The sequence below is a fragment of the Lepisosteus oculatus genome, chromosome 7 (genome assembly GCF_040954835.1).
Source record: "Lepisosteus oculatus isolate fLepOcu1 chromosome 7, fLepOcu1.hap2, whole genome shotgun sequence".
Taxonomy (NCBI): Eukaryota; Metazoa; Chordata; class Actinopteri; order Semionotiformes; family Lepisosteidae; genus Lepisosteus; species Lepisosteus oculatus.
In genome coordinates this window covers 52,422,758-52,448,972 of record NC_090702.1, presented here as the reverse complement: position 1 = coordinate 52,448,972, position 26,215 = coordinate 52,422,758, and the positions used below count along the sequence as shown (strand labels likewise).

Genomic DNA, 26,215 nt, shown 5'->3' with positions numbered 1-26,215 from the left:
CGTGCTCCCCTGGGCCTGTGGGCTGAGAGCCGTGTGCTTGCTGTGTGTGCAGGCGTGCCCTGGGCCCTGTGGCTCGTGCTCCCCTGGGCCTGTGGGCTGAGAGCCGTGTGCTTGCTGTGTGTGCAGGCGTGCCCTGGGCCCTGTGGCTCGTGTTCCCCTGGGCCTGTGGGCTGAGAGCCGTGTGCTTGCTGTGTGTGCAGGCGTGCCCTGGGCCCTGTGGCTCGTGTTCCCCTGGGCCTGTGGGCTGAGAGCCGTGTGCTTGCTGTGTGTGCAGGCGTGCCCTGGGCCCTGTGGCTCGTGCTCCGCTGGGCCTGTGGGCTGAGAGCCGTGTGCTTGCTGTGTGTGCAGGCGTGCCCTGGGCCCTGTGGCTCGTGTTCCCCTGGGCATGTGGGCTGAGAGCCGTGTGCTTGCTGTGTGTGCAGGCGTGCCCTGGGCCCTGTGGCTCGTGCTCCGCTGGGCCTGTGGGCTGAGAGCCGTGTGCTTGCTGTGTGTGCAGGCGTGCCCTGGGCCCTGTGGCTCGTGCTCCGCTGGGCCTGTGGGCTGAGAGCTGTGTGCTTGCTGTGTGTGCAGGCGTTCCCTGGGCCCTGTGGCTCGTGTTCCCCTGGGCCTGTGGGCTGAGAGCCGTGTGCTTGCTGTGTGTGCAGGCGTGCCCTGGGCCCTGTGGCTCGTGTTCCCCTGGGCCTGTGGGCTGAGAGCCGTGTGCTTGCTGTGTGTGCAGGCGTGCCCTGGGCCCTGTGGCTCGTGCTCCGCTGGGCCTGTGGGCTGAGAGCCGTGTGCTTGCTGTGTGTGCAGGCGTTCCCTGGGCCCTGTGGCTCGTGTTCCCCTGGGCCTGTGGGCTGAGAGCCGTGTGCTTGCTGTGTGTGCAGGCGTGCCCTGGGCCCTGTGGCTCGTGCTCCGCTGTGCCTGTGGGCTGAGAGCCGTGTGCTTGCTGTGTGTGCAGGCGTGCCCTGGGCCCTGTGGCTCGTGTTCCCCTGGGCCTGTGGGCTGAGAGCCGTGTGCTTGCTGTGTGTGCAGGTGTGCCCTGGGCGCTGTGGCTCGTGCTCCGCTGGGCCTGTGGGCTGAGAGCCGTGTGCTTGCTGTGTGTGCAGGCGTGCCCTGGGCCCTGTGGCTCGTGTTCCCCTGGGCCTGTGGGCTGAGAGCCGTGTGCTTGCTGTGTGTGCAGGCGTGCCCTGGGCCCTGTGGCTCGTGCTCCGCTGGGCCTGTGGGCTGAGAGCCGTGTGCTTGCTGTGTGTGCAGGCGTGCCCTGGGCCCTGTGGCTCGTGCTCCGCTGGGCCTGTGGGCTGAGAGCCGTGTGCTTGCTGTGTGTGCAGGCGTTCCCTGGGCCCTGTGGCTCGCGTTCCCCTGGGCCTGTGGGCTGAGAGCCGTGTGCTTGCTGTGTATGCAGGCGTGCCCTGGGCCCTGTGGCTCGTGCTCCGCTGTGCCTGTGGGCTGAGAGCCGTGTGCTTGCTGTGTGTGCAGGCGTGCCCTGGGCCCTGTGGCTCGTGTTCCCCTGGGCCTGTGGGCTGAGAGCCGTGTGCTTGCTGTGTGTGCAGGTGTGCCCTGGGCGCTGTGGCTCGTGTTCCCCTGGGCCTGTGGGCTGAGAGCCGTGTGCTTGCTGTGTGTGCAGGCGCCGCCCTGGGCCCTGTGGCTCGTGCTCCGCTGGGCCTGTGGGCTGAGAGCCGTGTGCTTGCTGTGTGTGCAGGCGTGCCCTGGGCCCTGTGGCTCGTGTTCCCCTGGGCCTGTGGGCTGAGAGCTGTGTGCTTGCTGTGTGTGCAGGCGTGCCCTGGGCCCTGTGGCTCGTGTTCCCCTGGGCCTGTGGGCTGAGAGCCGTGTGCTTGCTGTGTGTGCAGGCGTGCCCTGGGCCCTGTGGCTCGTGTTCCCCTGGGCCTGTGGGCTGAGAGCCGTGTGCTTGCTGTGTGTGCAGGCGTGCCCTGGGCCCTGTGGCTCGTGCTCCCCTGGGCCTGTGGGCTGAGAGCCGTGTGCTTGCTGTGTGTGCAGGCGTTCCCTGGGCCCTGTGGCTCGTGCTCCGCTGGGCCTGTGGGCTGAGAGCCGTGTGCTTGCTGTGTGTGCAGGCGTGCCCTGGGCCCTGTGGCTCGTGTTCCCCTGGGCCTGTGGGCTGAGAGCCGTGTGCTTGCTGTGTGTGCAGGCGTGCCCTTGGCCCTGTGGCTCGTGTTCCCCTGGGCCTGTGAGCTGAGAGCCGTGTGCTTGCTGTGTGTGCAGGCGTGCCCTGGGCCCTGTGGCTCGTGCTCTGCTGGGCCTGTGGGCTGAGAGCCGTGTGCTTGCTGTGTGTGCAGGTGTGCCCTGGACTCTGCACACCTGGCTGGAGTCCCTCCGCACCTGCTTCCACCAGCACCGCCGCCCCCTCATCCAGGGCCTGCTGAAGGAGTTCAGCTGCATCGAGGAAGAGGAGTACACCGAGGAGCTCATTACCCATGGCCTGCCTTTGATGTTTGAGATCTTACGAGCCAGCAAGGTAATCGGTCTGCTTTGTTTTCCTTGTCTTATATGCTGTGCCGCGGTTTTTTACAAAAGTAGAGAAAATACAGTCAATTTCTCACCTCATCCAAAGCACACCGAACCATTTAAGAGGATTCCTTAATTAGCTGTGACACCTACTTGAAAGGTGGTATCTCCTTATTTCCTTCAAAGCCTGAAGTAATTTATGTGCTAGCATAAGAAGTCTTTATTTCTGAAAGGGTGTTTAAATAAATTCTAAATCTTCGCTTTACATTGCAGGTTTTCTACTAGCAGTGCTTCCAAAATGGTTGAAAGACATTCTCGTTTTCCAGTCTTAGCTTAGATATTAAATTCTTTTGTATGTCCAAATGAGCCGTTACCTTGTGTGAGCTGACCAACATCCCACAGTTTACATCAAAATCCTAATGTCATATACTCTTCCTAAGCAGGAGATTTTACAAAGTTGCTAAACGGACCTGAGACAAACAGTGTTACATTTAGAATTGGGCCTGACATCCCATTCTGAGCCCAGCGTGATGAAGCTCACTGCTTCTCTTCCTCCTGTGGTTTTTTACACAAGATTAGAGAACAAGCAGGGATTCTACTGGAATCAATCAGAAATTTCAGCTGTGTGTTGAAAGGCAAATGCAAATTCACAGAAGTAATTAGGAAACAATGCCGATGTGATGTAGGTCTTATCTGCTCATACCCTTTTAGATAATAGCAAGAATCAGCTGAGGGCCTCAGGCTCCCATGTGATCGAACAATGACACCAGGTTTAACGCACACTGTACCAATGCCCAGGGCATATAATCAGTTTAAAATGTCTCATTATTTTTAGCTAGATGAAATGAGAAAGACATCAATGAACAGAGTGAACCTCCATTACTCAGAAAATGACTTTTTCAGTCGTGAGCCCCTTGGGGAATCATTAGTAATATACAACCTCACCTAGTTACTGCACATACAGAATAACTGCCTAAGATCCTTCCTCAGATGTGTCTTCAAGAAAATACTAATGGCACTGCAGAAAACAGAATGACATTGAAGGATGTGTTATGTAATCAAAACCCAGACAGTAAATTCTGAGCGTTTGAGAGCCGTTTAAACCGGACGTGGATTTCTTGTGTGGATCAGAATCCTTACGAGTGTTTAAATGCTAATGTATTCTATCCGCATAGCAGAACTAGCTGATATATTTTCTCTGCTCATTTACTTGCGCATATAAAAGCCGCAGAAGATTGATGATTGCGACTGGACGTTTTATAAATCTGCATATTGAGGACGTTATTTTGGAATTGTATTTATGCAATGTGTTTGTTCGCAGAACGAAGTGATAAGCCAGCAGTTGTCAGTTATTTTCACTCAGTGCTATGGACCTTATCCCATTCCGAAGCTCACGGAGATTAAAAAGAAACAGACATCACGATTAGGTAAGTGCCTGTCACTTAATAGGGTTCACCGCCTGCTGGATTTAGCACAGCCTCTCCAAAGCTCACTATTCAAATTTTCAAAGCAAAGAAGACACAGTGAAACAGTGCAAACAAACACATGGTAATTAAAATCATATTTCCTTAGGAAAATTAAACTGTCTTGACTTTTTGTTCTGTTTGAAATCGTAGAAAGGATCTCTATGTGTCGAAGTGAGTCAGAGCAAGCAACCTCTAACCTAGTCAGTAATCTCTGGTAATTGACAAGGATTGGAGATTGGACATTTTTAACTTTACTACTATGCAGTAACGAAAACACTGTTGTCCAGGAATCATATCAATCAGCAGTTTTATCTTTGTACAGTTTTACTGAGTACCTCTTCTTTGTTTTTGTGCAAAGCGCAAGGACTTTACAATAAGGATCTGGGGATGGAACCGTAGATGATACATAGAAGTGATGTTTTAGTCTGTCAGATGTGATTTTGTCAGCAAGTCGTTAACCTGTCACCTCAGATGTGTTGAGTGAGCAGGGAGTGATTATATCTAAATATAAGTTTCCCATACATCTTTAATAGTGTTGTTTAACACTAAAAACAGAATAGCCAAAGTAATATCCGTGGCCTATCAGCTGTGATGTAAGCCAGTGTCCAGTGGTAGCTGGATTCTCCCAGTGCATAACTGTACTGTTGATTGTGGTCATGATCTCAGTGTGGGAAGTGTTCTGGGAAGCTTTGGGATATATAGTTAAAATTAATTAGCATTATCCTGCCTGCAAGTGTTGCTCATGGTTTAGTGCATTAAGAAGCAATGATGTAAATTAGTTCTGTGTAGTTTGACATGTTTACTTTACATACTGTAAGTGTTAGTAAATAAATCTGTCTTTATGATCAGGCAACACTGTGTGTCTCCTTCGTCCTTTCAGATCCTCATTTTCTGAACAATAAAGAAATGTCCGATGTGACATTCCTGGTTGAAGGGAAGCCATTCTATGCGCACAAAGTCCTGCTGTTCACGGCATCTGCCAGGTATGAGCTGGAGGCACTCCGATGGGTGATATTAACTAGGAAGCAAAGCTAGCTCTCTTCTCTATGGAAAGTGCAGCTGAATGAGCCTCGATGCTCTCTAATTCCCCCTGTGACTGCAGTGAAACCTCTATGACATATTGGTGCCATTGCTTCTCTCGAGTTTTATGAAACCATGTCATGAAGGGTTTCTGCCTCAAATGTAGGTTTTATTAATGTGTTCAGACAGGTTCCGCTTTGCCAGGAAAAAAAAAGTCAGCTTCCCTGGTTTCAAAAGCTTGCGTGATGTGTGGCAGTTTTACTTCTGTGCGGGGAAGTTGAGGAAAACTTTTTCCTGAAGCGATTAGTGTGCTTCATTTAAGGCTGGGAATGTGTCTGATCCACATTTAATAGCAGATGAGGTCATTCTTTTTTTAAATTAGTTTTCGAAATGTAAAATTCTGTTTCCCGTCAGAAAGTCAAGGCTTTTATTCTGCCCTGTGACAGGGAATTGCTACCTGCAAAGTCTTCTGGCTGCACACTTGAAATGTTGAGACCACAATTATGTCAGCATGGAATCATGGCTTCCTGTTGGTCTTCTGTGTAACTAAGGCATTGCATGTTGTAAAGCAGCCTATTAAGAAGGGAAATCTATAAAGTTATTAGTTGAACTCCGGGACATTTTCTTATAAAATAAAGAAATTGCCCTTGCTTATATCCTGTTTTGACATTGGGAGGGTGCTCTATAATTTCTTCATGAAGTGGTGAAGTTTGGGAAGTTTTCTAGCTGACTCATACCGATAGACCAATGATTGTTTAATTAAAGAAGCTCTAGTGTTACTGGTGTCGGAGGCTTACAAGTAATTTATTGAAAGATTTATAAATTAATAGACTTGTGTTAGAGGATAAAGCACTTGTTTGCATTCTTTTATTGTTCTTCTTTTCCAGGTTTAAATCTTTGCTTTCAAACAGACCTACTGCAGAGAACACTTGCATTGAAATCAGCCATGTAAAGTACAATATATTTCAGGTAAACAACAGAAAATTAATATTATTCATATAAGAAAACCATCAAGGGTTTAGCATAAAAACTGTACATATGTAATGAAAATAGCTCAAATCCCAGTGTAGTGAGTTATGTTGTGTTAAAAAGTGGATTACAGGAGTGTAATACAGGAGTTTGTAATACTAATATATAAGTAGCTCAGGTGGGTAGCTGCGTCAGCATGCGTACTCTGCAAAGGAACAAGTAATAGGTTTATTCCATGCTGAAAACAGAAGAGAGAAAACACAACATTCAGGCTTCACACCTGAAGAAGGCTTCACAGCCGAAATGTTGTGTTTTCTCTCTTCGCTTTTCAGCATGGAATAAACCTAATACTAATATATAAGGAATGAGTAAACGTTTATTCCATGCTGAAAAGAGAAGAAAAAGAAACAATGTTTCGGCTGTGGAGCCTTCTTCAGGTGAGCCTTCTTCCTCCTCTATAGTATTATATAAGTAACTAATATAAAATACTTAAATTAAATATAAGTCAAATATTTAGCAATACAGTCAGATGGGAAGTAAGAGCAGATAGTACTGTCTATTGGTAAGACCTGCCATGGCAATTCTGCGGAAGCATTAGAATGAGAGACAGTTAAGAACATGAGAAAGGTTGCAAATTAGAGGAGACTGTTTGGCCCACCTAAATCAAGTGGTTGCTGGTAGATAACTTAACTAAGGATCTCGTCCAGCTATTTCTCCAAAAAAGCTAGGGCTTTAGTTTCAACAGTATGTCGGGGTACCTTGTTCCAGGCTCCCACAATCGTTTGTATAGTCAGTGTATCTCCTGTTCTAAGTTTTAAAGCTTAGTTTCCACTTGTGTCAAGTGGTTCATGTTTCACCATGTAGTTGGGTCTGAAGGAGTCCAGTGGGCTAACTTGTTTGGTGACTTTTGACGTTATGGAATACTTGAAACAGGCCCCCTCGTAGTCTTCTAAGTTCAAAACTAAAAAGGCTCTGTTCCTTCAGCCTGTTAGTGTAGGTGATTCCACTAAGCCCTGGACTGCATCTGGCTGCTGACCTCTGGAGTTATTCCAGAGCAGCGATATCTTGATCCCACCAGCGGGTGAGAGCGTGGAATACAGTGAGTAAGTACTGACCATGGGAGAGTTGAGAGAACAAAAAAAGGTAGATGAAATGGAGGTTGGAGTAAGGAGAATGGGAGAGAATGCCGTAAAACCAGAAAAAGGATGTTGAACTACAGACAGGCAGGGAGAAGAAGAAAAGCCAGCAGAGTTTGAGATCCAGAGGAGCATTGTGGGAGAGGTGAGGCAGAGCGAAGACAAAGCATGCAGTAGACTTCTGGGCAAGCTGATGCTGTGTGGGCAGGTGGGCGCACAGGAGAGGGCTGTTCTAGTTTAAACAGTCTAAACTGAGCTGAGTCCCTGGACTAGGATATCAGTACAACAGATAGTAAAACCTGGTAACTCATTTGCTGTACAGTAGAAGATGAGAAAAGGGATCCACATACTTTACCTTAGAGAGTTTTTCTGATTATTTTATGAGATTAAATGCTTTTATCCAAAGCACCTTACGTGTGCACTTATTTACAGTATACAGCTGGGTGTTTTAGCAGAGCAGTTTCAGTACAGTATCTTGCTCAAGATAGGGCGGAGTGGTGGCTCTGTGGCTAAGGATCTACGCCTGTGGCTGGAAGGTTGCCGGTTCAAATCCTGTGGCCGGCAGAGGCATCCTCCTCTATTGGGCCCATGAGCAAGATCCTAAACCCCAGTTGCTCCAGGGGCACTGTATAAATGGTTGACCCTGCGCTTTGACCCCAAGCTTCTCTCCCTGTCTGTGTGTCTCATGGAGAGCAAGTTGGGGTATGTGAAAAGACAAATTCCTAATACAAGAAGTTGTATATGGCCAATATGGCTTATCTGGCTTATCTTAGTTTCACCTCTGTGATTCACACTAGCCAAAGGTAACAGAGACATGATATGAAGAAAGGGGGAGAAAGCCGAATGCTATTCATGAAAGTGATGCTCATTGTCCATCTTTGTTTTCAAACTTCAAGTGATTACTGAATAATTTTCCAAGTCTCCAGCTTGTGTAGGACGATCTATCGCTGTTGTTAGTTCTACTTCAATATAAATAGATGCAACAGATGTTAAAGTGGAGTGTAAAACTGTATAATCACAAATTCTGATCACGCTGAAGTACATTCATATCTTATACAAACACCTCCCTTTAAAGGCATTCTATGTGATACATCAAATTCTACTAAGTAACCAAATGTCATCTGTGGAGTCTGGGAGTTTGGATCTGGGAATTGATACACGCTCCTAATGATGATTCCAGGCTTCTTCATTTTTGTTGAAATGTGACTTGTACAGGCAGTTTTTATTAATTCCTAAGAAATAATTATAACCAGTTTTTGTGGGTATGATCTTCTCTTTGGAGTGACTTTGAGAGTGGATCTGGATGATATCTTGACATAGATTAACTTAACTACATGCTCCTGCCCCGCTGCATCTCTGAGAGAACTCCCTGTTCTGTTTTGTTACTGTAGACAGAACACGAAGTTTACTCAGGTTCCGAAATTTGTTCTTATTTTAGTGGGCTGTACCCTTGGCTGCAAACTGAAATAAAATGTAAAAAATTGCCAAACAAATGTTTAATTGTCATTTTAAATGTAGTATAGGTATAATGTCAAACTCATCAAATGCTTTCAGTTGTAAGTACAGAAAATGCAATTCATTTCTGTAAGTGTACGCCTGGTGTTTTATATGATATTGGAAGTGAATGTTCTTCCTGTATGGATGGAACAGCTTAATGTGTGGTTTTAGCCAGCAGCCATATCACCCTGCAATTCACAACTGGCAGCCCACTGAAGCTCAGCAGGTGTGAGCCTGGTCAGTACCTGGATGGGAGACCTCCTGGGAAAAACTAAGGTTGCTGCTGGAAGATGTATTAGTGGGACCAGTAGGGGGCGCTCACCCTGTGGTCTGTGTGGGTCATTATGCCCCAGTATAGTGACGGGGACATTATACTGTAAAAAGGGGCATCCTTCTAATGAGACGTAAAACCGAGGTCCTGACTCTCTGTGGTCATTAAAAATCCCAGGGCGTTTCTCGAGAAGAGTAGGGGTGTTACCCCGGTGTCCTGGCCAAATTTCCCAATTTGCCCTTACCAATCATGGCCTCCTAATAATCTCCATCTGTGAATTGGCTTCATCACTCTGTTCTCCTCCACACTGAGAGCTGGTGTGGGGTGAGCGTACTGGCGCACGATGGCTTTGACTGGATGAACACACCAGTATGTAATATGTATATGTGATATGTAAAAACTGTGGGACAGTGAAATAAAATGAGGTTTTGACATACATCATGTACTTTCACTTCTTAAATGGGGTTGTAAGAATCTTGTTGCTTGTTGCAGCTGGTGATGCAGTACCTGTACTGTGGAGGGACAGACTCGCTTCACATCAGGAACACTGAGGTCATGGAGGTGAAGTCTATTATTCTCTTGTTCCACAGCAAGTTTGATATCAGAAAAACTATATAGAATACATACTTTATTGCTGATGTTGAAGGAACAGGTCTCAATATACTCTGACTGACATATTTAATCACATTAACACTTCCATATAAGCAGTCATTAAATGGGATGAAAATGAAAAAACTGACTGAACAAGTAGCCTTCAGCCTCTGTGAACTTGACTGCTGCTGCCCATTTCATTATTTTGTTTTTTTTTCCCCACAGCTCCTGTCTGCTGCTAAATTCTTCCAGCTGAGTGCTCTCCAGCGTCACTGTGAGATTATTTGCTCGAAAAACATCAACACAGACACCTGTGTTGACATCTACAAACACACCAAGGTAGAAACAAGGAATTGCTTGTATCCACTGTTGTGGAAGGGGATGATCCAAGATGATTTCAAAGAACCTATTGTTCTAACAATTAAATAACCGGGTCTTGGCTGATGGTCAGTAGGTAGTGGGTGACAGTGGTTTAGTTCCTATTTTATTATGAGAATTTAGTAGCTTGTTACCTGTTCAGAACTATCTATTCACCTGAAAACTTATACTCATGACCACCAAAAACATGTGCTGCTGACATACACCTTAATCTGCTAGTTCCTTTCATGCATCTCCTCGCATTCCTCACAGCGAGTACCATCCAGCAGGACAGAGCCTCCTCCAGGCTCTCAGGACCTGTTTGTCTTCTTGTCAGTATTTCATAGTTTGAAGCTCTTTCCGTTTGCTTGAACAGAGCAGGAGTGATGCAGTGTCAATCTCTCCTCATGTCTTGAAAACGTCAGAGCAATTCAGCTTAACCTTATTGGTTGTAGGTCGGCTAGAATAATTCAGCTCTGTAATTTTTCAGAAACAGCTCTACATCTACAAAGCAACTAATACTGCCAGTAAATTAATGACTAATTATACTTAATGAGGCAGTTTGATAGGTTTAATATAGGTTTCTCAGCACAAGAGCTCAAACTCAGCTGTCATCTTAGACAGCTTCCATCAAAAGCTTCATAATCCCCTTCCACATTTTTGGATCGTCATGCCTGAAAAGCGCCTCACAGCCTAGGCCTGAGGATTCTCCGATTCTCTTTCCTCCCCGCAGTTCCTGGGGGCCCCGGAGCTCTCGGCCTACATCGAGGGTTACTTCCTGAAAAACATGGTGGTCCTGATCGAGAACGAAGCCTTCAAGCAGCTGCTGTACGACAAGCCTGCGGACAGTTCTAGCTCTGACGTGCTGCATGACCTGGAGAAGACCCTGGGGGTCCGGATCCATTCCATCCACCTCTCCTCTTCCAAGGGCTCCGTCGTGTGAAACAGTCAAACCTACCAGAGCGCCTGCAGTCTGTATTACACACAGTCCTTGTCTGGCTTGCTTGGAATGCCTTGGATATCCCCGTAGCCTGCAGTAGACGTGTAAATCACTCGTTCATTCCCAGCTCTTCAACGGAACAGGACGTGTCTTGCTCTGTTTCCCGAGAGCAGGCCATGGTTTATGAATACTGTTGCTGGACTTTGAAACTCTGTGTCCTCATGAGTCAATGTTTTTTTTTTTAATCTTTCATCTTCATTTTCCATTACATCATACCATTTTGGATAAAGCCAAATAATATGCATTACTGGTATTGATTGATGTTAATCAAGTGTTTTAAAGCAATGACATAAATGTACATACTTTACTAACCAGGAAAGAAGAGCTTTGAATCAAATAAGATTGGATGGATGGACTTATAATTTCTCTAACCATGCAGGGAGCATTCAATGGATTAATGGACTTTTTATATGTTTGCCATTTATACACTTGTAGTTCTGCTGACTATCCTGAAGGTGTCAGCAACTTAATGCAAAGAGCATTCCCTGTGAATCATACTGCAGCCACTGAAATCATTTGTACTAAGAATTCTGAACCATTTAGTTTTTCATTATGGACAGCTGAATTCAGCAGAACACTGCATTGGCTGTTGCTTCATTTATGTCATCTTACAATTACAGAAGATGATGCCCTTGTTCCAAAGCATAGTGAGCTGCTTATAGTGTACTCTAGCAAGTTGCTTACAATAAGACAGATGTAGCACTAGCTTAAACCCATGTGTGCTGTGTGCTATTTTCATAACTCATCTGTGCTACAGAAAGTATTTTTTTAAATTCCGGTTGTATCTTGGTTGTAAAGTGGGAAAACAGTAAAAACATCTCCCTTAAATACACTAACCCTTAAGCTGACCAGAGCACAGTTTCTTGGAATCTGACATTTGTGTCTCAAGCTGAATGCCTCTTTACACGGGAGGTGCTAACAAGAGGTTTTGCCAAACCCTAGTCAGATGCAATCTTAAAAGGTAGGGAATGCTGTTAAACAGAAGCTGCAGACATACCAGCTTGAATCCCAATGAGTTGTTAGCTGTGCTCTGGTATCTCTTACTGCACAGTGAAAGTTAGATACATTGTTTGGAAAGCTCATTTTTCCTAATAATGTCCACAGTCCCTGAGGAGCTTTTTCGTTGACTTGTCATCGTGCTGCCTAGAATTGAAGCTGTTTTATTTCCAGCATCTAATGCCACCTAATGCTAATAATGGTGCCTAATGCTGTACCAGGCACTCCTCAATATGGCCCTAACTAGATACCAGTTATTAGTGGCTGCTCACAGTTCCAATGAATAACAATCCTCCCCCCACTCACTCCAAGCTAGAATTCTTTTCAAATGCATTGGCAAGCCAGAATGATTTTTGTACAGATACATGCAAACGTACAGATGTAACTGAGGCTGATCGAAGAAGACACAAGTTAATAAAAAAAAGTACGGAGTGCATTTTACCACAACTAGGACGAATGTTATTTGTTATCTGGTATAGTCAGCTTCTATTATCTTTCTACTGCACAGTCTTGCCAAACTTTGTGACCGGTTCAACTACAAATCATGCCTGGACATACTGAGGTATATGTGTGATGTATTCCAATAGGATCTGTCATGTTGCGTATTATAGATTAAATGGAAAATACGTCATATTCATTGCTTTCATATATATCAGAATACCAGAATTATGCAAATACCTCAGACCGTGGAATACCTGTTATATGTAACTTGGGAGATTAAAACGTTTGCTTGTTTCCTGTTTTTGTCCATTATATTGGTTGTCACAGAACAGAGGATCATAGTTAGTAATTTATGTGACTTCTGCTGATCTGAAAGCTCGGTCTTTTGGTTTGATCATGGACTCGTTTCCATCTGTAGACACCAGGCAGGTTTTCTGTAACAAACCACTATCCACTATATAGTCAGAAAAATAAACAAATAACTCCAAAACACCCACAGGCAAATAACTACAATATGAAGAATCCTCAGAAATATGAGATGCCATCTGATGGAATGAAAGTGTAAATATTTTATGTAAATCAGAAATTGAAGGTTAATGATTACTCTTCCTGTAAACTACTGTATATATCACATTATTGCGTCTGTATTGTATTGCTTTCATTGGATATATCTGTACAGATGTTATTGTTCTAAGTGTACGACTGCTATGAAACCAAGATGCATGTTACAGGTATGTCTGTTTATGTTTTGTTTCTTTTTTGTTTATGTTTTTTACATGTGTTTAATGCAGCCATATGAATGCTAAATCATAGGAGAAATGCTTTCTGTTGACTGAATATTGCTGGTAATAGGTCTGAAACATTATGTAGTATTAAATTGGGTTAAAGGGACCGAACAACACAGCTGAGAAAACTAGTTTTACTAAATATTGCTGGCTGTAAAATGGCCCACTGAGTGAATAATGTCTACGGTCTAGACTGCAATTGAAACTGGATTTAAGGCACTTTATACAATCAAACATTACAGTACATTTTATTTAAGCCATTTTTGTGAAGCGGTCTTCTTATTTCCAAAAGAATATTCACAGGTACTGTTGCAGTTATGCACAGTTTTTAAGTACAGAATATTTAGAACAGATCTTCAACACTGAAACAATATTTGCTTATTTTCCTACCCAGAATGTGTCTTGTATCAGGTCCCCTTAATATACTTTGTTGTGCTTTGTTGTGCTTTGCTGGTGAGTCTATAGGTCATTCTGAGGTTGTGAGTTATTCATTTTGGTGCCGTTCTGAAACTCGTTTTTTTTTATTTTGGAACTACAATGTGTACAGAGTCAATGGAAGTCCGAGAGAGTTATTTTCCCTTTACTATATTGAGGCTATTTTTTTAAAGTGATGCATCTTTATGCTTTTATAAAAAAATATGGACCGTCTATATGTCTTGGTACAGTATGTGCTTTTCACCTATAGCAAAGTAAAAAACAGGAGTTTACAATGCCTACCAAATGCCTACTAAAGTACATTTTCATTTTAATGTGTACTGTAGTATTTGAATTGGAAATTGATTGTTTTTAGTCATGTTCCAGATTACCAAAACAATTATTTTGCAAAGGGAAAGCCTGTTTTCTGAAACAGATTTAATCTAAGGACAGAGACTATCAGTTCTTTTTTTAAAACGAAAATAAAATCAATAAGAGGAGGGTGTCAACTGACATACTGTATTATGTCTGCCGTTTTTTTAAGTGTTTGGTTTTTAAGTGACATTGATCTGTTAATTGTGTTGATTCTTCTATGATTAATATTCCTAGGTATGAATATAAAATATACGAATATAAATTAATATATTATTTTTTGTTTCGTAACAGTCAAGCCCAAGGCACTTCCATATGTTTTTTAAACTACTATACTTAATCTCAGTGCTACTATTCATACTGCCTATTTAAGTACAGCAAAAACATGCATCTTGGCTGATTTACAGGCAGCAATAATATAAAATTGTTTTAAAAAAATCAGAAGTATGTGTCTTACTGTAAGTCTAAATCCTAACGATAATAAGGTCTTTTTCTGGAGCTCGTCTCTGAATTCAGCCCTGACATATCAGAGTGATTGCTTTCCTGTTTTGATCTGGTTTATTGTATCCACTTAAAAAACAGAGAGCATGGTCTTTTGAGGCTTCACTGTGCTGTGCATTTTAATGAGAAAAATTTAAAAAGTAGACTTAGGAAAATATATTTTTTTATTTTGTGATCTAAGGCAGTTGCCAGGTGTACAACTAATGTTTTCTCTGTGTCCTTGCACTGCACTGTCCCTTTGTCCAGTGGCCAGACACAGGCGGCTCTGTGGTGTTAAAGCTGAATTAGATTGGGATCAGGATCAACGAACAGCTGCTGATATTGTTGTATTTAATGCTGAGAATTGAGAATCGTCATATCAACATGAACCTACTATCCTGTGGTGATATTTTTCCAGTGGAAGAAATCCTACAGGATCTTCCCACAGAATTCCTGACTCAGTTCTACATGTTCCTTGCTGGAGGAATGTGGGACCCTGCTGGTTGTTTGTGGGGTCCCTCTGTGTGCAAGGCACCAGAAGACAAAGGAATTAAGAAATGTATATATTTTCCGCATGCCTTCCCCTGCGCCAGCTGTAATAATAATAATAATAATTGCTTACACTTATATAGCGCTTTTCTGGACACTCTACTCAAAGCGCTTTACAGGTAATGGGGACTCCCCTCAACCACCACCAATGTGCAGCATCCACCTGGATGATCCAGCTGTACTATTTGTTCATCTTTCTCAAAGGTTTCTGCAGATTGCACAGTTTTTAAAAAATATAGGTGAGAACAAATAGGTACAAATAGGTATAGTTGAGTTATGCACAGCTCTGTCACTTTCTATTTTTTTTGTACAGGCAACAGATCGCAAGTCTACAGAGCTTTTCAGTAGCCACATCCTTGCCATTTCGTTTTAACCCCATTTATGTTGGGGGTTTTTTTGTCTGGATTATATAACAACAGAAACGTGTCCCATTGGCAATAAAATGTTGACTATAAGTGAAATGTTGATTAACGTTGATGATTTATATCAGTACTTACACCCTCCATGCAAATAGGTAAAACCGTCATTTATCAATCATTCTTTTCTTCTAAGTGTTCTACCATTTCTATGTCAAATATGTCAAAACTTCTATGTCATATTTTTAAGAGATGTATTATTTGAAGAGGTAATTAAGGTGATGATCTTAAGCCTTCCTCTGTGATATCTGTCAGTTTGCTGGACTGGACATTGCAGGAGCTGGACTAAGTTGACTAAACATAGAATTGTAAGCATGAAGCTTATATATTAGTAGATTTAATTAGGCATGTTATGCCTGTTTAACCTGAAATAAATGAGTTCACTTGCCTGTTCTGTGTTCCTCATTTAGTTTAATTTTTTGTGTGTTAATCTATAGTTTAGTTTGTGACCCTTGGAATATTTTTACTTGTTCTTTTTAGAATGTCTTAATTTCTGCTGTTGCACAAATGACATGCGTACATCCGTCGGAAATAACTGCATGGGATTTTAAGCAGTCTTGGGTTTTAGAATTTTATATGTGTATTTTTTTTAGCTTTTGAACATCAAGCATTAGAAATTGTATATAAACATGTATGGTGTAAATATCAGGGTTGTGGCTGCTTGAGAAAATCTAACATTTACATGTTTTAGTTTTGTCGCTCAATGAAATTTGTGTACAGAAAATAAAATAACTGCAGTTTCTTCAGGCTCAGAGTTTTGCAGTAACCGAAGAAATGGCTTAATGTTATTCAGCAACATTTGTGGTTTCAGTGCACCACATGTTTTTAACTTTAAATTGTCTGAAAAGAAGTAAACTTCAGATCAATCTCGATGGTCCCCAGTTCATGAAACGTGACTAAAGTACAAATACCAACTTAACAGTTTATGTTCTGCATCACCTTTTTGCAGCCTGGAAGGCAAGCACAGTTTTCAATTTAGGGGGTCATTGTTTCACACCGGATTAAAGCAGTGGGTCAGAGATATTCCTGGCATTTCCAACTGTATGTCGTGCTTTTGGTGAGGGCTCCTCTGACACAGGATGAGAAGAGATTGCTCTGCATCTGTATGCTGATTAACAACGTGTTACAGAAGATCAGGGTGCACCTCTGTCACATGTGGGGCCTTGAGCACAAAGCTCATGATGAGATTAGAAGCTTTTGAGGCTAAGAAAGGACATCATCGATGTTTCTATAATAAAAAGATCAATCATTTATTCCAACTTTTTGTGTGACTGCCAAACAATGAACACAACAAATCATATGCCCATATTTTCCATCTCTTGCTTCCCTCTGCATTCCTCAGGCACCTCAGAACAGTCTGCAGGATCACAACCAGTTAAACAGAAAAAAGAACCCCACAAAACTGCACTCTTTCTCGACAGCTGTCCGCACACAACAATGGTATCCCTGACAGCCTTGCAGGGGTCAACAGAGAATGTCAGCCGCTGGCTGTTGCCTATTGTAGTCCTTTCATCTCTGTGAAAGTGGCATATAAAAAGGCAAACTGCAATAAACAACTTTCGATTCTGTGTGGCGAGTGGATTTCTGGATTCTGGATTTCCTGAATACGGCAGGGCTGATGTAACAAGTTGAATGGAAAACACTCCTCTGAGATCCCCTGAGAAATAAACTACAGAACAAGCTGTCTGAAACGGCGTTAATGCATCAGTCACTCTGTGTATAACACCTTCAAATATGACTCTTTTTAAGTATCATGTACAGTCTTTTGTATTTAAACCGGGCCACATACGGCACTACAGTCTAATAACAACGGGCAACACTGAGGTTGTAAACATCTATACTCTTAAGCACTTCCACATTGCAACGATACCAATGGGAGCCCGATTAAAATGTCAACTGATCACACCAGTGCCATAACTGAACACTCCTCTAACTGTTTAGTAAAAGGCGTTTCATGTATTGCTTCTGGTGTGCTTTTGATTCCAAGCAAATAACTGCCGTTTCAGGAAACAGCTGTATCAATGAGCTATATGGGCCGAATGGCCCACTCTCCTTTGGGTAAAGAAAAAAAAAACCTTCTTATGTTTGAGGTGACACTGACAACACAGTATGAATTCGTCTGAGGACCAAGGAGGAGATGAGTTGCTTCCCTTTGTGTGGCAACAGGCTATGTGTTGTTTTCTGTGGGGTTTTTATAAAGATATAAAGGGCAGGTAGCGCAGGGAATTGTCAGAGGCAGACAAGTTCCTGTGCATCAAGAAGGTTGGTATCCTGTAGAGTCTTGTGTCAGTAAGGGAATCATCCGCAGAGCCACACGGGCTGTGGCAGTACATGGTCCACAGCCTGGGGGTAAACTGCCTGGTGATGCTGTCTGCCAGCCTCATTCTTAGGTTGCATTTAGAGCACACAATGTGGTTGGGACAGTAGCGCTCATGCTTCCTCTGCTCTGACTTCCTGTCTTGGGCCGCGCAGGCCCCGGCCTTCCTCCCCAGCGCCCGCCCCTCCTGCCGGGTGCTCAGCCGGTCCAGCGCCCTCCGCAGCTCCTGCTGTGCCCCACTCATGCTGGCCATCTCCCTCTGGTACTGCAGGTTCAAGCAGCGGATGGACCGGTCCAGCTGCAGGTTCTCCCTCCTCAGAGCGTTCGCCAGGAACCTGTCTGTGGGAACAAGAGGGCAGAACCCCACACAACGGTGTTCACAGGCAGTGGCTGCAACCTTTTCGGCTTCCAAAGAGCCACCAAGTAGGGTGTATTCAGCTGCGGGTGTCTAGAGATAACACGAACACAGAAGAGCTGGAAATGAGGGAGGTGTTTGCAGGCTGGATAAATGTCAGAAGGTTTTGTCCCGAAAGCCCTTAAAGAACCTCATTCAATTATCAGGAAGAACTTGGACTGCTACCTCTTTGGTACACTACCCTTATCAATAAAGAGATTATGTCCCTTCCAATCAGAAAAAGATATCTAGGAAGGTGTCTTCCTATGAAGAGCCAAAGAGTGCTAGTGCTAATTAGAACAAGCTATACATACAGTATAGCAACTTAGCAACTTCATAGTTCGGTTAGATCTCAATGAATGCGACAGAGGGACTAAATATGTAGAGATATTTGCTGAGATTTGTTGAGGGAATGGCAGCCTAGCCTTGAGGATTGGTGTACAAGAAACAAGTCAAACAGGGAGTCAGACATGTAGTTGTTCAAAGCTGTATTATTCATGATTTAGCATTCATTGTTCATTACAGCTCCTACCATAAACAGTGCTTTAAATCAAACTGGAGATTAACCATGAAAGGGACACTCAGTACTCATTAAATGTTTTCCTTATTCAACTTGATTTACCTTTTTCACTGCACCGGTCTCTCCATTTAGCTGACATTGTAGCACTGGTGCTAACAGCTTCTGTACAGAACACGACGGGGTCAATTCTATAAAAGAAAAGCTTGAGAGAGTGGATCTGTGACATGGTCTTGTTGGTTTTCCCAAAACCTAACCTAATCTAAAATGAACTGTTACAGTCTGATTTTATCTTTTCAGTTACATGCAGTAGCAATTGTCCAGAGATAATGTCCTGGGCAATACAAACCACCTATTAATGTACACTACATAATTATCTCCTCTGGGCAATATGGTGCTTATTAGCAGACAGTTTGGAGCTTTAAGCAGATGGTATATTTTCCCCACCTACACTGTAGTTCTTGTGCTGGGAGAGCAAAATCAATTTAAACATAAATTCCAGGCTGGGTTAAAAAAATAAGAGGTCAGGTTGCTCTGTGTAAACAAGTGCCATCTGTTACAGACATCAATGATGCGGCTCTTGCAAATTTCCAAAATCCCACTCTTTCAATGTGCTCACGTTTGGTTTTAGAAAGATAATAACTAATAACGACAACGATGATTATGAGGAGGACGATGGATGATGATAATTGATATCGATAATACTAATAAAATCACTGAGAATAAAAATGTCTGAACGTCTATGCACATCTACACAATAGCCTGCTCTCAGAAATCCATTCCAAAAACAACTATTAGGATAGCAGTACAAATCACGAACATGCCTCAGACTTCTTATTTTTATTCTTATTGGCTTCGCATACTTTTTACAAATACCAACTGCGTCCACGGGTGCGTTTAAATTTTTAACTCATTCCAAAACACGACTGCAACAAAAACTGGTACCTATGATTGCGAAGGGTACCTACTGTACATCTCTAATTTTTGTATTGTTTTTTTTTTTCATTTGAAAACTGTCTTCTGCTGAAGTGTAGCATTCTTATTCATCATTAGAGAAGGATTACTCACGTTCGAGTGCCGGAATCTCAAGCGTCAATGGACTCTTGTACAGTGCAGTACAGGCAGATGAAGCAATGGGTTTTCCTTAAGTTCTGTCTTCAAGAGCGGATCTGTCGAGTCCCGAAGACATGTGAGGTAATGGCAGTGACTTGAGGGCTGCTTTCAAAGACGGCTTTCTTCAACTGCAGTTCATTCACCTGCCGCTAAAGGCATTTGTATTTGTATTGTATGCGTTTAATACTTCTTTAGACTTTTACTCCTGAGGAATTGTCTTTTTCTGTCAACTTCATTTACAAAAAACAGTGTTAAATTATCCATATTAGGTGCATGTGTGTATCTTACAAACCATCTGTGTTAAAAACGAACTCCACTAGAGTTACAAATGTAGCTGGATGAAATTGCAGACCAAATTTTGTTTGTTTTGATATAAACGTGCAGGATTCTAAGATTCGTCATCGATGAAAGCGGACGGTAGTGATATAAAGAGTTGTATTCAAACTTTTATGATGTAGGCCAAGTCCTTTCTGAATAATCATTCGTAAAATTTGTTTATGATGATAGGATTTGAAAACAATCTGTCGGGAGCAGTATATTTGCTGACACCTGGTGGTAATTTTTTTATACTGTTCGCAGAATAAACCTAATGATGGATATTCTGTGATGGATATTCGGAATTGTTAAAGAACCCTGAAGAAAAATAGAGGTATTGCAGGGATCAAATGAGAGCTTAAGGCGTCTTAATTCGTACATTAGTATCTTCTCTATTCACACGCAGGTTATGACTTCACTTCTCTCTTCACCTCTCTCCACATCGTACCACCTGAGTAGCCTCTCTGCCTCTCCCCTGCTCCCACCTCCTCCACTCTCCCAGCTTTTCCTGTGCTATTTAATCTTTGCTGTCTGCCCTGTCTTTCTCACACCCGATGAAAGCTCCACAGCCCAAAGTTGTGTTTTCTTTCCTCTCTTTTCAGCACGGAATAAACCACTTCTAGACCTAGTTCTCATTTTGTATCTTTTAAAAATCTGGCTGCTACGTGCAAGTTCTCCTGTCAAAGTACAAGCAACATAAATGGTACAATTAGCTATCATCAGTGGGGAGGAGAACAGAGTGATGAAGCCAATTCCTAGATAGGGATTATAAGGAGGCCATGATTGGTAAAGGCCAGGAGGAAATTTGGCCAGGGTGCTGGGGTAACAAACCTACTCTTTTTGAGAGATTTTTAATGAGCACAGAGAGTCAGGACCTAGCATTTACATCTCATCAGAAGGATGACACATTTTTTTACAGTCTAGGCATTAGGACCCATACAGACTGCAGGGTGAGCTCTCCCTTCTGGCCCCACTAACACCTCTTCCAGCAGCAACCTGAGGTTTCCTAGGAAGTCTCCCATTGAAATACTGACCAGGCTCACACCCGCTGAGCTCAAGTGAGCTGCCAGTTGTGATCTATAGGGTGATACAGTTGCTGGCAGTTAGAAAGTGGAGGGATTAACATCATTTTCAAATGTTCAAAAATATTGTATCGTCAGGCCACGCACTTAATTAAATAGCAATATCCATTTAGGAAAGGTTTTATGCTCTGTTTAAAAGTTGATTTACTTCTTTTTCAGGGCAACTTTAAAATCGCATTCCCTTCCAGAAAGTCTGAGGCTTATGGGCCAGAAGGCAACTCTAGTTATTCAACTCACTCATATCAATCTGTGTTTAAAAACAGTGGTTCTAAGCACTCTGAACCAAAGCAAACTAGGACGAAACGATTAAACTGATGACATAATATACAGTCTCAGGAGACAGCTGCTACCTCCTATTCCTTCAGTGTCTCCACAGTGATTAGAATGCACAGGAAAAGAATGTTAACAAATCAGCCCCATTAAGTTTATACACACAATGGTGCTGTGCATTCTGGGACAAAAGCCTATCCAGTGGTCAGAAATTAGCTGACTTAAGACTCACAAATCTTCAAGAAAAGCTGTTCTGACCATAAATTATGTGTATTGCCTAAGTCTGAAGACGTTGGGAAAAGCATGCTTAAGCTGTATTGTTAAATGAAATTGATTCTGGCTGTTAAAGAAAATTAACAATCATGACAAATTTAACATTTTTGTAGATCTACCATGTATATAATATTAAAAGTGAAATAAATTCACACATTTTACGGTATCACTAGCCCAGTATTGCTAACCCTGTTCTTTATCCAATAACTGGATATTGAGCTTTAAATATTAATTTTCGTGTGAGCTACTGACAAATACCAAGTTCATGTCAGATCCACCAAGTCAGAACCCTTAAATGATCATTAAAAAAATCACAATTTCATCCTGGCGTCATTCATGATCCAAATTCTGGTACCTGATTGATTTATTCACTGTTCATGCCAGGAATCACAAAGATGTCCAGACCACCAGAGCACTGACGATTGGAGACTTATCTGTTCTGCTCTGTATACCAGACTGTCTCCAAAACATCGCCCAAATAAACTGGATGGAAAGAATTAGCATCAACACACTGGAGGATCCAACCAAAGAAGAAGGTTTTTAAGAATGGAGCTATCTAGCTTCAGCGAAGAACAAATCAGAACACTCATAAAACCCGTGAAGATCTCAATACAAACACCACCAAAGCCAACAAAGAGATCTGATCTTTACACCAAGACTGATTTGAAAATGACCAGGTAATAAATGAGTATAACGAATGCAGACCTTTCTACTGCATGGAAGAGTGACCCAAACTTCTTGCAGAAAGAGACGGTCAAACACCAAACAAAGGCAGTGATTATTAGGAGATCTGGTGACATGAAGAAACGTTAGTGGACAAATAGGTGCAAGAAATTCATTGTCTTACAGACATGCCATATATGATATCTGTGGTTTCTTTACTGACGAAGAACCACTACCATGCTGTAATTGAGAGCATTATCAGATATGGTATTACAGTGTGATTTAGTCATCTATCAGTTCATTTAAAATCGCAAATTACCCACCTCATCCAGTCAGCTTTGAAGGTCATGGGAGTGAAACAGCACCCCTCTCTGCAGACAATCTTTGAAAAATCCATAATCAAACAGGCAGGAAACATTATATCAGATCCTTCCCACATTTCCCTCAATTCTGAATATCACGTCTTCCTTCTGGCAAACGTTTCAGGGTTCCCAAATGTAAGTCAAACAGATACAAACCTTCCTTTGTTCCACTATCCACTAAAGCTGTCAACGCAACTGTCAAGGATAAACACAATTTTGACTCTTACAACCCACTTGAGTGCAATATGTTTGTGATGTGTTATAAATGTTACATGTTATGTGTTATGCATGTGCAATAGAGTGATGTGCAATGTTTTTCCTATTTTTTGTAATAGAATAATGTGCAATGTTTTTCTTTTCTTTTTTTTTTGTTTGCATTCTATTTAAATATACTGGAGTGCTGTGTGTCCATAAAAAATGTCCCTCAGGGGACAATAAAAATCTTATCTTATCTTTATAGCCTAAGTATCCAAGCATATGGAAGGAATGGGGAGACCTGATCAAAGGAATTATTGGATTAAATGTTATACCATTTCAATGGAATGTCAGAATGCTACAGTTTATACTTCTTTGATGTTCTTAGCAAAAAATTGTACAATTCACAACTACAATGGAGAACCTCTGTGATCATTAATTTCCATTTCTACTCCTGATACACTATACACTAAGAGAGAGAAGAGTTTCCACCAAATTCTGTAGACTGAGTATCAGGTTGAAACAAACATAGTTGATTAATTGTTTCAGAATGTTTGTAATGTTAAATCATTAACTTCACCAATCATGTTTTTATCAGATATCATGGCACTGAAAACATGCTGTTATGTAACAAATCTTCATTTGTTTTCTGTATTTATCTACTTTCATTACCTACCATTTATTTTATCTATAGCTTTTGTGTGGATGATCACACCTGTGATCCTTATCTTTCACTCTCAGCTGTTAACTGAAATGGATACATAAAAAGAGGCCAATTGTGATATTATTGTGCTACTTGGAAAAAAACCCATTTAAACTACAAGTTAGGTGTGTGCTGTGAATATGTAATATCGTTACAAATAATTTAGGAGTACTGACTGTACCCAGCTCTGTATTTTTTATTTAAAAGGTTATTATGCACATTATATACAGTAGGAATGCAAAAGTGTGTTGCAATTCTCTTTCCTTTTACTGCATTGTGTATTTTAAGAGGTAAGATCTAAGCTTATAAAAGGAAATAACAGAGAGCATGACTTGTTTACAACCAAATGATCTAGTTGGGCTGCGGGCTCATTTCTGTATTGCATTTACTAACACTCTAATACAGACAGTCCTCACACAGAAGAGACACTGGTCTCCATACTGCTCTGTTTCCTGACAATCCCACTTAACGTCACATCATTAAAACAGGTTTGCTCCACCAGGACTTGAAAACAGACAGTCAAGACATGGGAGCTCAAGAGAGCAGCTCCCAGGACACCACCACTACAGATGCTGAAGTCAACACACCAGTGGCAACACTTTCAATCTGTGTCAATGCCACCAAAAGAGAAAAAAGGGAAGTGGAGGCTGTTAGAGACTCTATTCCTGGAAAAAACACAAGTGACCTATGCACCCAGGGACCCAGGGACAACAACAGTAGTCAGGCTCCTACAAAAGGTAGGTAAAACCCCACTTGTTGGTCGTGTGAGGACAAATCAGGACCTTCAGAACAAATAAACTGCAAAACCAGAATCCTTATCAGGTATCCTGTCTGCAGCATGCAAAGGGGACCAATTGGAAGAGCTAATCAAATTCGACACAAGATATGGACATGGTGTGCCGAAGAAGGTTTCAGCTGTCTTGGGCACTAGAAATCGTCTTTGGCAAAGGCTATCAATACAGATGCAATAGATTAGCCACAGCAGCTTAACCTACATCTGGGATCTCAAATTCAGTTCTGGGAAGGCCTAGTGTCATCTGTTTTTGCCTACTCATTTTCATCATTGCATATCTGGTCAAATGATTTAATCAACTGCATGACTGTAATACCTCTAACCGGACTCTGAGGAGATAAATCAGTATTGACCTTTAATGATCTGCAAATGAACTATGAAGTGTCTCAGAAATACAAATTTAAAGTGCTTGGACAATGAAAGGGAAAAACGTGATTATCTAAAATTTATATTTTACTCAGGTATATAACAAGGAAGAAATTAATAATGAACAAAACATTCTATAAATATAAATAACATTAGACAGTTAGAGATGCTATTCAAGGGCCATTAACCCAGATCCAATACTCACTCAGGGCAGGAGTTATATGCATTGACTGGAAAATTTTAGGTCTAACATAATAAAATAAAATAAAATAAAATAATAATAATAATAATAATAATAATAATAATAATAATAATAACCACTGGTTTAAATGTTGTTAAACTATGTGTGATTTTTTTGTTTATTTTGACAAGACTGAATTTCTGCTGATTGGCTTTCCTTCTCAACTATTAAACTGCCAACTGCATTTGGAAATAGTACAATTACTCGGGACAGGTATATATTTGTCATCTGTTGATACAAGCCCTTCACTTAAAGCTCATGTCCAAAATGTTGTGAGAATGTTTTTAAATGTTTATCAACCTGCCAGCCAATGAAGAATCCAACGAAACCAATTTCTTCCAATCCAATACAGAAAAGAAGAAAAAAGAAGTAAAGTAAATTTAAGTATGTTTTTGTCTTTTCTGATAATACTAATTCCTTACACTTATATAGCGCTTTTCTGGACACTCCACTCAAAGCGCTTTACAGATAATGAGGATCCCCTCCATCACCACCAGTGTGCAGCCCCACCTGGATGATGCTACAGCAGCCAGAGTGCACCACTACACTCCTTACACACCAGCTCTCAGTGGGGAGGAGAGCAGAGTGAGGAAGCCAGTTCAGAGATGGACATTATTAGGAGGCCATAATTGGTAAAGGTCAATCGGACATTTGGCCAGGATGCTGGGGTAACATCCCTGCTCTTTTCGAGAAACACTCTAGGATTTTTAATGACCACAGAGAGTCGGGACCTTGGTTTTACATCTCATCTGAAGGATGGCACCTTTTTACAGTACAGTGTTCCTGTCACTATACTGGGGCATTAGGACCCACACAGACCATGGGGTGAGTGCCCCCTACTGGCCCCACTACCATCTCCTTCAGCAGCAACCTTAGTTTTTCCCCAGGAGATCTCGCATCCACGTACTGACCTGGTTTAGTGGGCTGCCAGTTGTGAGCTGCAGGGCCATCTAAGGATTTAAATTTAAATAACAGAATTATACAGTAACGCAACGGGGGCTCTGGCGGGCGCCCTTGCCGCATTAGGTCGGCCCCCCACCGTCGGGGGCTCGAACCCGGGACACCCGGGAGTTCTGCTATCACAGGGAAGGGCGGCGACGTCACCGCTCTGGTAAGCCGGCTCTTACACAGTACCTGTCGGCCGTAAGCGTTACAATACAAACCTCAGGTATAGCTAGCCCAGTAATTTATGGAACAACGCTGGCCAGAATTATTCTATTTGCTTTCATTGTAGAAGCAAAGTGTACCACCTGTCCTGTTTTATTGACTACGTTAAGACGTCTGTCGCAATCACGAGTCAACTGTATATAATGTACCAGTTTATGCACAGCAGGGTCTCCATATTTTAGTTTCACATTGCTGTACCTCGTTAGAATTTTTGAACCCGCTATTTCAGAGATGACTTGCAT

The 26,215-nt window shown here is 42.3% G+C and overlaps 1 protein-coding gene across 2 annotated transcripts in view; it reads left to right on the top strand.

The window, feature by feature from the left end:
- The window catches only part of btbd11b (BTB (POZ) domain containing 11b), a 167,035-nt gene extending 151,444 nt beyond the window's left edge, over positions 1-15,591 (top strand). For both annotated transcript variants that reach the window (XM_015352134.2, XM_006633151.3), the window contains 7 exons: positions 2,274-2,452; positions 3,764-3,869; positions 4,789-4,891; positions 5,816-5,897; positions 9,294-9,362; positions 9,618-9,731; positions 10,483-15,591. In XM_015352134.2, coding sequence (XP_015207620.1) covers positions 2,274-2,452; positions 3,764-3,869; positions 4,789-4,891; positions 5,816-5,897; positions 9,294-9,362; positions 9,618-9,731; positions 10,483-10,692 — 863 coding nt within the window. In that variant the 3' untranslated portion in view covers positions 10,693-15,591. The remainder of the gene's footprint in view (positions 1-2,273; positions 2,453-3,763; positions 3,870-4,788; positions 4,892-5,815; positions 5,898-9,293; positions 9,363-9,617; positions 9,732-10,482) is intronic.
- Positions 15,592-26,215: the final 10,624 nt, after the last annotated feature.